The sequence below is a fragment of the Piliocolobus tephrosceles genome, chromosome 2, assembly GCF_002776525.5.
Source record: "Piliocolobus tephrosceles isolate RC106 chromosome 2, ASM277652v3, whole genome shotgun sequence".
NCBI classification, from domain to species: domain Eukaryota; kingdom Metazoa; phylum Chordata; class Mammalia; order Primates; family Cercopithecidae; genus Piliocolobus; species Piliocolobus tephrosceles.
The window spans coordinates 192,650,601-192,661,860 of NC_045435.1; the positions used below are offsets into that span (position 1 = coordinate 192,650,601).

Below are 11,260 nucleotides of genomic sequence, written 5' to 3' on the forward strand. Positions count from 1 at the left end.
TAGCCAGGGTGCCTTGATGGCAGCAGGAGGCAGACAGGCTCCTAGGCGGAAATGGGCGGGTCCACTGAGGACTGCACAGACGCTGGGACGACCTGCTGTGGAAAGGAGCTACCCACTTGGGGTCTCCTGAGAGCTATTGTGTTGCTCAACAAAGCACCTCTTCACCTTGCTTATCCTCCAGTTGTCCATGTACCTCATTCTTCCTGGACGTGGGACTAGAACTCGGGATCCACCAAATGGCAGGACTCAAAGAGCTGTGACAAACAGAGCTGAAACACATCCCCAGCTCCCCCCACCCCCCGCTTGCCAGGTTGTGAGCAAGAGAAAGAGACAAGAGAGGAGAGAGAGAAGAGAAGAGCTGCAGCCCTTTGGAAAGCCCAGACCTAGGAGCTCCCTGAGCCTGGGCTGTGACCCCCTCTTTGGAGCTCTGTGGTTCCTGGCCTCTCCAAGCTTCTGGGCACCACCACGTTCCCCAGTGCCTGCATTGGAAGCTGCTTGTAGTATGCCTGGTTCAGCTGCAGCCTCTCAGGGAGCTGGCGCCTGGAGCTGCCCACCCCCTGGCAGCTGGTGTGCCTGGCTGTGCGCAGTGGCCGGAGCCTGTGCTCACTCGCCTGTGCACTGCTTGCCGCTCCGTGCCTTGCTTGCCCTTGGCGTGCATGGAATCTGTGCTGGTGACACGAGCTGAGCGTAGCCTACCAGGCTGAGTGGACGGAATGGGCCTAGCGGGCCTGAGCAAAACTCAGGCAAAGGCGCCACTGGCCACAGAGGTTTCTGGCTGGCAAAGCGACACCCCAAGTATTCTGTGACATAAACATGAAAGATAGAATATTCAGAACTTTGCTGTAATAGCTAGTTGCTAGACGCTCTCTGCTAAATGAGCCAATAATAAATAAGTTTACCTTTGGGGGAAGGAGAATCCCTGAGGGAGTTTTAATAGTTGGAAACTGTGAACAAGCTTGAGGTGTTAAGACCCTGAAAGAGGAAAGGGAAGTGAGTTCTGAGAAAAGAAGGGGAAGGGCCAGGTGCAGTGGTTCACGCCGGTAATTCCGGCACTTTGGGAGGTCGAGGTGGGTGGATCACCTAAGGTCAGGAGTTCAAGACCAGCCTGGCCAACATGACAAAACCCTGTCTCTACTAAAAATACAAAAATTGGCTGGGTGCAGTGGCTCATGCCTGTAATCCCAGTGCTTTCGGAGGCCGAGGCAGGTGGATCACGAGGTCAGGTGTTCAAGACCATCATGGCCAACATAGTGAAATCCCGTCTCTACTAAAAATACAAAAAATTAGCTGGGCGTGGGGGCGGGCACCTGTAATCCCACCTACTTAGGAGGCTGAGGCAGGAGAATTGCTTGAAACCAGGAAGTGGAGGTTGTAGTGAGCCAAGATAGTGTCATTGTACCTAGCCAGGGTGACAGAGTGAGACTCTCAAAAAAAAAAAGGAAAAAAGGAGAAGGACATTTTTAAAAAGACATTATGCTGGCCCTAGCTATTCTGGGGGCTCAGGTGGGAGGATTGCTTAAGCTCAGGAGTTTGCGGCTACAGTGTGCTCTGATTATGACTGTGAGTAGCCACTGCACTCTAGCCTGGACAACCTAGCAAGACCCCATCCATTAAAAAAATAAAAATAATAAAAAAGGAAATAAAAACCGTTATGCTACTCTACAATTTTCATAGAACTAAGCCTGGTGAAGTGGTCACTGAAATCTGTAGAGCATTTAGAGTTAAGACATCAACTCGGTGCTATGGTTCATGCCTGTAATCCCAAGTCTTTGTGAGTTTGAGACAGGAGGATCCCTTGAGGCCAGGATTTCAAGACCAGCCTGGACAACATAGCAAGGCCTGTCTCTTAAAAAAAAAACAAAAAACGCTATGTGTGGTGGCATGTGCCTGAGTCCTGACTACTTGGGAGGCTGAGGCAAGAGGGTCACTTGAGCTAACAAGGTTGAACCTGCAGTGAACCAAGATCATACCACTGCACCCCAGCCTGGACAACAGAGTGAGACACTGTCTTAAAAAAAGAAAATTAGAGTTAAGAAATCCGTGTTTTGTTAACCCAGGACTTGTTGAGAGCCATCCCTTTACAAAAGGCTCTTTTCTCTACCCGCACCAGTCATGCCTTCATATTGCCTTGTACCTGTCATATCGATGATATGGAGGGGTAGTGGGAGAGTCTGTGTAACTATCTTTCTCAGACAAATTATTCCAATCTTTTGCATGCAATCAGGATGTAAAATGAGCAGTTAGTATGTAGGCTGCATTGTGAGGAGGAATGACTTCCAACTTCAGGCAATTCCAAATTGTGGCCATTGTTCCACAGAGAGGCATTTCAGTATTTCTACTAGAGCCTGTGTTTTGTGAAGCTTCGTTGTTTTTGCCAGATGCCATTGGCTCATCTTGGTGAAGTACATGCTATAGAGCTGATATTTTGCTGAGCGTATCCTTGCCAACATTTCGGAAATACTGTTGACAAACTCTTTTCCCACCCCAATGAGAAAATTTTTTGTTTTCACTTTCTATGACCAGTTAAAAGAAGATGGATGCACAGTGTTCAGCCAAGGTCAATGCAAGGAAGAGGAGGAAAGAGGCGCCTGGACCCAACGGGGCAACAGAGGAAGATGGGGTTCCTTTCAAAGTGCAGCGCTGTGCAGTGGTAAGTGGAGATGAACCCAGCAGGGGGAGGGTAGAAACCGATACAGCGTTGATGATATCGGTGTTGCACGTCTTCTGAAATAATGAAAAGAAGGAATAGCAAGTGTATTTCACAGTTACTGGAAATCTTCTGCCTTTTTACTAGATTACGACTCACAGCTCAGTTGTAGAAACTTTCAACTGGATTTAGAAAAAGAAATGTTAGGAAAATATGGAAGTTGCGTGTGTATTAGGCTAAAACTATTGAAATATGGCCAGGTGCGGTGACTTACACCTGTAATCCCTGCACTTTGGGAGGCTGAGGTGGGCGGATCACCCGAGGTCAGGAGTTCAAGACCAGCCTGACCAACATGGTGAAACCCCGTCTCTACTGAAAATACAGAATTAGCTGGGCGTGATGGCACGTGCCTGTAATCCCAGCTACTGGGGAGGCTGAGGCAGGAGAATTGCTTGAACTCAGGAGGTGGAGGATGCAGTGAGCCAAGATCGTGCCATTGCATTTCAGCCTGGGCAACAGAGACAGGCCTTGTCTCAAAAATAAAAATAAAAATAAAAAATAAGTAAATACATAAATAAAACTAATAAAATAGAAAAATTGGGGCTCTAAGCAGTGTTTTGATCTTCACATCATCTCGTGTCTAGTGCGTTTTTTCTACTGTTTTTTCTCCATGTATCGTTCCTCCATTTTATTACTAGTTATATCTTGGATGAGAAGCTTTTTCCATTTATGCCTACCTTATGCTCCTTTATCTCTGGAAATGTATCTCTGTATTTCCTTTTTTTTTTTTTTTTTTTTTTTTTGAGACGGAGTCTCGTTCTGTCACCCAGGCTGGAGTGCGGTGGCCAGATCTCAGCTCACTGCAAGCTCCGCCTCCCGGGTTTACGCCATTCTCCTGCCTCAGCCTCCGGAGTAGCTGGGACTACAGGCGCCCGCCACCTTGCCCGGCTAGTTTTTTGCATTTTTTTTTAGTAGAGACGGGGTTTCACCATGTTAGCCAGGATGGTCTCGATCTCCTGACCTCGTGATCCGCCCGCCTCGGCCTCCCAAAGTGCTGGGATTACAGGCTTGAGCCACCGCGCCCGGCCTGTATTTCCTAATTATTGCCAAACCTTAGATGAAAGACCCCATTCCACACTGCCTACCCTGTCTCAGCTTGCCACCCTTCTAAAACTTTCCATAATAAAAACATGTCAGAGAACACTTATACACAATGGAAACTACTGTTGTTAATATTATGAAATCTGTGTTTCAAAATCCCAGTGACAGAATTGTATGTTTCTTTACCTGTATTGACCATTAGCCATTGATCAAACTCAGTTTCCACTGGTTAGTTCTAGAGCTTCCCAGCCCAAAGGGAAAAATCTATTAGGAAACAATTAATAGTTATTCCAAATAAATGCTCTGTCTTGAGCAATAAAATCAAATAATACCCCACAAATAAACAAGTGCCTGCAGGGCTGATATTGATCATAAGAGCAAGTATATATATTTGTTTCTGTTGCATTTGTAACAAATTACCATAATACAAATATACAAATGAATTATCTTACATTTCTGGATATCAGAAATCTGAAATGGGTCTCAGAGGACTAAAATCAGGGTGTTGGCAGAGCTGGAGCGTCCAGGGGAAAGTCCGTCTTCTTGCCTTTTCCAGCTTCTAGAGGGTCCCCATATTGCTTAGCGCTTGGCACCAGCCAGTGCTTACATCACTCTGACCATTGCTTCTGCCATATCTCCTGCAGATTCTGAATGTCCTACTCCCTTTTCACTAACAGGGACTCTTGTGATTACGTTAGGTGGACCCAGATAAACCAGAATAATCTTCCTGTCCTTCAAATCCTTTATTTAATCATATTTGCAAAGCTTCTTTACTATTTTTATTTTTATTTATTTTTATTTGTATTTTTGAGACAGAATCTCGCTCTGTTGCCCAGCCTGGAGTGCAGTGGCGCGATCCCAGTTCACTGCAACCTCTGCCTCTTGGGTTCAAGTGATTTCCCTGCCTCAGCCTCCCAAGTGGCTGGAATTGCAGGTGCCCACCACCATGCCTGGCTTACTATTTTTATTTTTATTTTTAGAGTAAGGGTCTTGCTATGTTGCCCAGGCTGGTCTTGGACTCCTGAGCTCAAGCAGTCTTCCTACCTCGGCCTCCCACAGTGCTAGGATTACCAGGCGTGAGCCACTGTGCCTGGCCTGCAGAGTCTCTTTTGCCATGTATGGTAAAACAGTCACAGGCTCCAGGGAATGGGTGTGGCCATCTGTAGGGGGGCGTTATTCTGCATACTATAGTAAATAAGCTCAGAAAATGACTCAGCAATCAACAAAACCTGTTTTGTTGAATGCCCTGCATTGTTAGTTTCTGGATATTTCTTAGAGAATTCAGATTGAAGAAATGGTGGTACCAATTCAGCAACATCACGTGGAGTAGGAACAAGTTATAACCAAATAGGTGATACTGTCAGCTAATCAGCCAATCACTGTAGCTAGGAATAGAGCAAAGGAAGTCAGTCTTTTCAGTGGAATGAGCTCTGAGAAAACTTAAATTTCTTGGTCTTTAAACTCTGGGGAGTCTTTTTTTTTTTTTTTTTTTTAATTCTTCTGGGGAGTCAATGCTTTAAATTCCTTTGCTTCATCTATTCATGTGAAATCAGTTCAGTGACTTGCTACCTGTTCCACATTCCTCCCTGAAACACACAGGCTATTTAGCATAGGCAAATGGTCGAAGAGCCACCCAACAGCCTGGACCAACCTTGGTGAGGAGGGGTGTCTGCTAGTAAACGTGCCAGTCATCTCACTGTGCGCCTGTACTTTCTAGCTCTGAATCTCCTTTGAACGCTATAACAAAAACAAGACTTTTTTCTATTTTTTAACAGCTTTATTGAGTTATAACTGACATATCATTTACAGTATACAATTCAGTGGTTTTTAGTTTAGTCACAGAGTTGTGCAACCATCACCATGACCAGTTTTAGAATTTTTTTCTTTATTTTTTTGAGACAGGGCCTTGGTCTGTTACCCAGGCTGGAGGGCAGTGGTGTGATCATAGTTCACTGCAGCCTCCACTTTCTGGGCTCAAACATTGCTCTCACCTCAGCCACCCAAGTAGCTGGGAATATAGGTGCACGTCACCATGCCTGGCTAATTTTTAAATTTGCTTTTGTAGGGATGGGGTCTCCCAGCGTTACCCAGGCTGCTCTCAGTCTCCTGGATCAAGCGATTCTCCTGCCTCAGCCTGCCAAAGTGTGGGATTACAGGTGTGAGGCACCAGGCCTGGCCTGGGATATTTTTATCACCCCGGAGAGAACTCAGGAGCAGTCACTACCCATTTCCGCCCAGTCTCTCCAGCCTCTGGAGACCACTAATCTGCCTTTTGATTCTGTGGATTTGCCTGTTCTGGGCGTTACATACAAATGACATCATACAGTATGTGGTCTTTTGGGGCTGGCTTCTTCCACTGAACATGTTTTGAAGATTCATTCATATTGCAACATCTATAAGTACTTAATTTTTTTGAGACAGAGTCTCATTCTGTTGCCCAGGCTGGGGTGCAGTGGTGTGATCGCAGCTTCCCAGGTTCAAATGATTCTCCTGCCTCAGCCTCCCGAGTAACTGGGACTACACAGGCGCCACCACTCCTGGCTAGTTTTTGTATTTTTAGTAGAAATGAGGTTTTACCATGTTGCTCAGGCTGGTTTCAAACTTCTGACCTTGGGTGATCCGCCCACCTCAGCCTCCCAAAGTGTTGGGATTACAGGTGTGAGCCACCACGTCTGGCCAGTACTTCTGTTTTTTTTTATTGGCAAATAACGTTCCATCATATATCACATGCTACTTTTTAGTTATTCATTCTCCAGTTGACATTTGGGTTGAGTAAGCAAGATTTTATTGCATTTTTATTTATTTAGTTTTTGAGACGGAGTCTTGGCACTGTCGCCCAGGCTGGAGTGCAGTGGTGTGATCTCGACTCACTGCAAGCTCCGTCTCCTGGGTTCCTGCCATTCTCCTCCTGCCTCAGCCTCCCGAGTAGCTGGTAGTACAGGCGTCCACCACCATGCCCGGCTAATTTTTTGTATTTTTTAGTAGAGATGGGATTTCACCACGTTAGCCAGGATGGTCTCAATCTCCTGACCTCGTGATCTGCCCGCCTCGACCTCCCAAAGTGCTGGGATTACAAGCGTGAGCCACTGCTCCCGGCCTTTATTGCATATTTACAATGCGCTAGTATGGCAGTAGGTGGTAGAGGTGTAAAGATAAACAAGACCTTCCTTTTATGAGATGTGAGCATAGAGTAGAATTCTATAGCCTAGAGCTCACTAACTTTTTTTTTTTTTTTTTTAATGGGGACTCGCAGGCCAGGCACGGTGGCTGACGCCTGTAATCCCAGCACTTCAGGAGGCCGAGTTGGGTGGATTACCTGAGGTCAGGAGTTCAAGATCAGCCTGGCCAACATGACAAAACCTCGTCCCTACTAAAAATACAAAATTTAGCTGGGCGCAGTGGTGGGTGCCTGTAATCCCAGCCACTCAGGAGGCTGAGGCAGGAGAATAGCTTGAACCTGGGAGGCGGAGTTTGCAGTGAGCTGAGATCGTGCCACTGCACTCCAGCCTGGGCAACAGAGTAAGACTTCGTCTCAAAAAAAAAAAAAAAAAAAAAAAAAAGGAAGGGTTGGGGACCTGCTGTGTTGCCCAGGCAGGTCTTAAACTCCTGGGCTCAAGCTGTCCGCGTGCCTCTGCCTCCCTGTGCTGAGGTGACAGGTGTGGACCTCCACACCTGGCTGAGCTCATTAGCTTTAGAGAAGCACTTTTCCTGCAAGTAAAGAAAGGAATGGGAAGGATCACCAAGTATTAGATACCTGGGTTGGCATTTACATATATATTAAGATACATTTAGCTTATCTTAATATATATCAGGCTGGGCGCAAGTGGCTCATGCCTGTAATCTTAGCACTTTGGAAGGCCAAGGAGGGCAGATCACAAGGTCAGGAGTTTGAGACCAGCGTGGCCAACATGGCGAAATCCCGTCTCTACTAAAAATACAGAAAAAATTAGTGGGGTGTGGTGGCGCACGCCTGTGATCCCAGCTACTCAGGAGGCTGAGGCAGGAGAATGGCTTGAACCCGGGAGGCAGAGGTTGCAGTGAGCCGAGATTGTGCCACTGCACTCCAGCCTGGGCGACAGAGTGAGACTCTGTCTCACAAAAAAAAGAAAAAAAAAAAAAAAGAAAAAAAAGAAAAAAAAAGAATCCTTAGAAAGTAAAAAGTGTACTGGGACGACAATATCAAATTCTAGTCTCATATTATTTGAATTATGTCCATTTTCCTGTTAGTGTGGATGCTAGAATCTCGTTTTCACTGAAATTTTGAGGAATAGTGAAATAATGTGTGTGAATATAGTCTGGAAAAAGTTGTTATGGAAGCAATATTGCATTCAGAGACAATTCATAATTTGGGGACTGTTGATTGCCATTATAACTTTTAGCCGCATACATTTGAAAAGTTTATATAGCATTTTAGAAGCTAACCTCTTAGATTAATAGAGGTTAATCTTGTTACCATGCTGAAATCTGTGTTCTATAGGATACAAGAGGAAAGGAGCTAATGACAAATTTGTTGAGTGCCTACTTTTGTGATACATTGTGCTAATTACTTTGCAGATGCTACTTTGTTTAATCCTCATAGTAAACTTGTAGGGCAGGTATTGTTGTTTTCTATTTTGTAGAAGATGAAATGAAAGCTTTAGAAACTTGCTGTGATTTCACAGCTATTAAATGATAGAGTTGGGATTTAATCTAAAGTTTTCAAGTGCTAACCCCATGCTCTTTCATTTATACCTCACTACCAGATAGTCTTAAGGCTTGAAAGCAATACTGTGGGGTTCCCTTGAGGTTAAGATGAACGAGATGTATTTTAGGAGAACACAGACATACTTAGTCCTACTTTTATAAACCTCAGCTTCTAGAGACACTGTTCTTTGAGAATAACACAGTGTTTTAAAAAATACTACCTTTTCTAGCTGGAAACAACTCTATAGAAAAAAAGATTTTGTTGGTTTATTATAGCGGCACAGTGTTAGGTTTCCCTCTCTATACTTAGGAGAAACGGATTCAGCACAAACCCCAGCCAGGAAGGACAGCTGCATTTGTCTTCTACCTGGGAATAGACACAGAATGTGAGAAAGACTGAAGAAACAGCTGTGAAAGATAAGATACGTAAAATACCTTTTTTTTTTTTTTTCGAGATGGAGTTTTGCTCTGTCGCCCAGGCTGGAGTGCAGTGGCATGATCTCGGCTCACTGCAAGCTCCACCTCCCGGGATCAAGGAATTCTCCTGCTTCAGCCTCTGGAGTAGCTGGGACCACAGGCGCCCACCACGGCGCCCAGCTAATTTTTGTATTTTTAGTAGTGGCAGGGTTTCACCTGTTGGTCAGGCTGGTCTCGAACTCCTGACCCCGTGATCTGCCTACCTCAGCCTCCCAAAGTGCTGGGATTACAGGTGTGAGCCACCACACGTGGCCAATACATCTTTTAAAATTTGGGTAAAATTCACATAACATAAAATTCATTATTTTAACCATTTTAAATTATATAAGTCAATAGTTTATAGTCTAGTCATACTGTTGTATAACCATCACAACTATTTAATTCCAGAACATTTCATCACCACAAAAAGAAACCCCCTGTATTCATTAGCAGTCATTCCCTATTTCCCCTCCAGCTACCTCCTGGCAACCACTAATCTGCTTTCTGTCTCTGCAGCTTTGCCTAGTCTGAACATCTAACGTAAATGAAATCATATAACATGTGGCCTTTTGTGTCTGACTTCGTTTGTTTGGCATAATGTTTTCAAGATCCATCCAGGTGGCAGCATGTATCAGTACTTTATTCCTTTTTATAGGTAAATAAAAATATTCCATTGTATGGACATACCATTTGTTTATCCATTCATTGATGGACATTTGGGTTGTTTCTACTTTTTGGCTATTACGAGTAATGCAAGTGTGAACATTTTTCAGGTATAAGTTTTTTGTTTGTTTGTTTCTGTTTTTGTTTTTGTTGGAGGCAGAGTCTATCTCTCAGATGAGTACAGTGGCACAATCTCAGCTCACTGCAACCTCCACCTCCTGGGTTCAAGCGATTCTCCTGCCTCAACCTCCCAAGTAGCTAGGATTGCAGGCACCTGCCACCACACCTGACTAAGTTTTGTATTTTTAGCAGAGATGGGATTTCACCATGCTGGCCAGGCTGGTCTCGAACTCCCGATCTAAGGTGGTCTACCCGCCTCGGCCTCCCAAAGTGCTGGGATTACAGGCGTCAGTTACCGTGCCCTACATAGTTTTTTTTTTTTTTCTTAATATATGTTTTCAATTATCTTGGGTATATACCTAGTAGTATAATTTCTGGGTCATATTGTAATTCTGTTTAACATTTTGAAGAACCGTTTTCCAAAGCTGCACATTATTTTATATTCACAGTAGCAATGTATGATGGTTCTAACTTCTTCACATCCTCACCGAGACTGTTACTGCCTGTCTTTTTGCTCATAGCCATCCTGGTTGATATGAAATAGTATCTCCTTGTGGTTTTGATTAGTATCTAGGTCCTTGGTTCTATTTTTAAAAGTATTCCAAAGACTAACAACACACACACATATCTAAAAATGAATGTCTTGGCTGGGCGTGGTGGCTCAAGCCTGTAATCCCAGCACTTTAGGAGGCCAAAGTGGGTGGATCACTTGAGGCCAGGAGTTCAAGACCAGCCTGGCCGACATGGTGAAACCCTGTCTCTACTAAATATACAAAAATTAGCCAGGTGTGGTGGTGCACGCCTGTAATCCCAGCTAGTTGGGAGGCTGAGGCACGAGAATCACTTGAAACTGAGAGGTGGAGGTTGCCATGAGCCAAGCTCACACCACTGCACTCCAGCCTGGGCGACAGAGCAAGACTTTACCTCAAAAAAAAAAAAGAATGTTTCCATTTTTTTTTTTGAGGCGGAGTCTCGCTCTGTCGCTCGGACTGGAGTGCAGTGGCCGGATCTCAGCTCACTGCAAGCTCCGCCTCCTGGGTTTACGCCATTCTCCTGCCTCAGCCTCCCGAGTAGCTGGGACTACAGGCGCCTGCCACCTCGCCCGGCTAGTTTTTGTATTTTTAGTAGAGACGGGGTTTCACCATGTTAGCCAGGATGGTCTCGATCTCCTGACCTCGTGATCCGCCCGTCTCGGCCTCCCAAAGTGCTGGGATTACAGGCTTGAGCCACCGCGCCCGGCCATTAAGTATATCTTAACTAAACTTATATAAGTGATTTTTTTTTTTTTTTTTTTTTTTGAGACAGGGTCTTGCTCTGTTGCCCAGGCTGGAATGTGGTAGGGCAATCTCAGCTCACTGTGACCCCTGCCTCCCTGACTCAAGCAATCCTGCCAGCTCAGCTTCCTAAGTAACGGACTACAGGCATATGCCACCATGCCCAGCTAATGTTTGTATTTTTTGTAGAGACAGGGTTTCGTCATGTTGCCCAGGCTGGTCTTGAACACCTGGGTCCAAGCAATCCACTAGCCTGGGCCTCCCAAAGTGCTGGGATTACAAGCATGAGCTACTGCACCACACCACACCACACCAC

General features: G+C 45.2%; 1 protein-coding gene across 3 annotated transcripts in view; it reads left to right on the forward strand.

Moving 5' to 3' along the window:
* The window catches only part of PCYT1A (phosphate cytidylyltransferase 1, choline, alpha), a 50,145-nt gene that overhangs the window by 13,993 nt on the left and 24,892 nt on the right, over positions 1 to 11,260 (forward strand). For all 3 annotated transcript variants that reach the window (XR_002732117.1, XM_023214827.2, XM_023214828.3), the window contains exon 2: positions 2,524 to 2,650. Coding sequence is in view for 2 of the 3 variants with exons in the window: in XM_023214827.2 (XP_023070595.1) it covers positions 2,534 to 2,650 (117 nt within the window). In the remaining variant the exon portion in view is untranslated. The remainder of the gene's footprint in view (positions 1 to 2,523; positions 2,651 to 11,260) is intronic.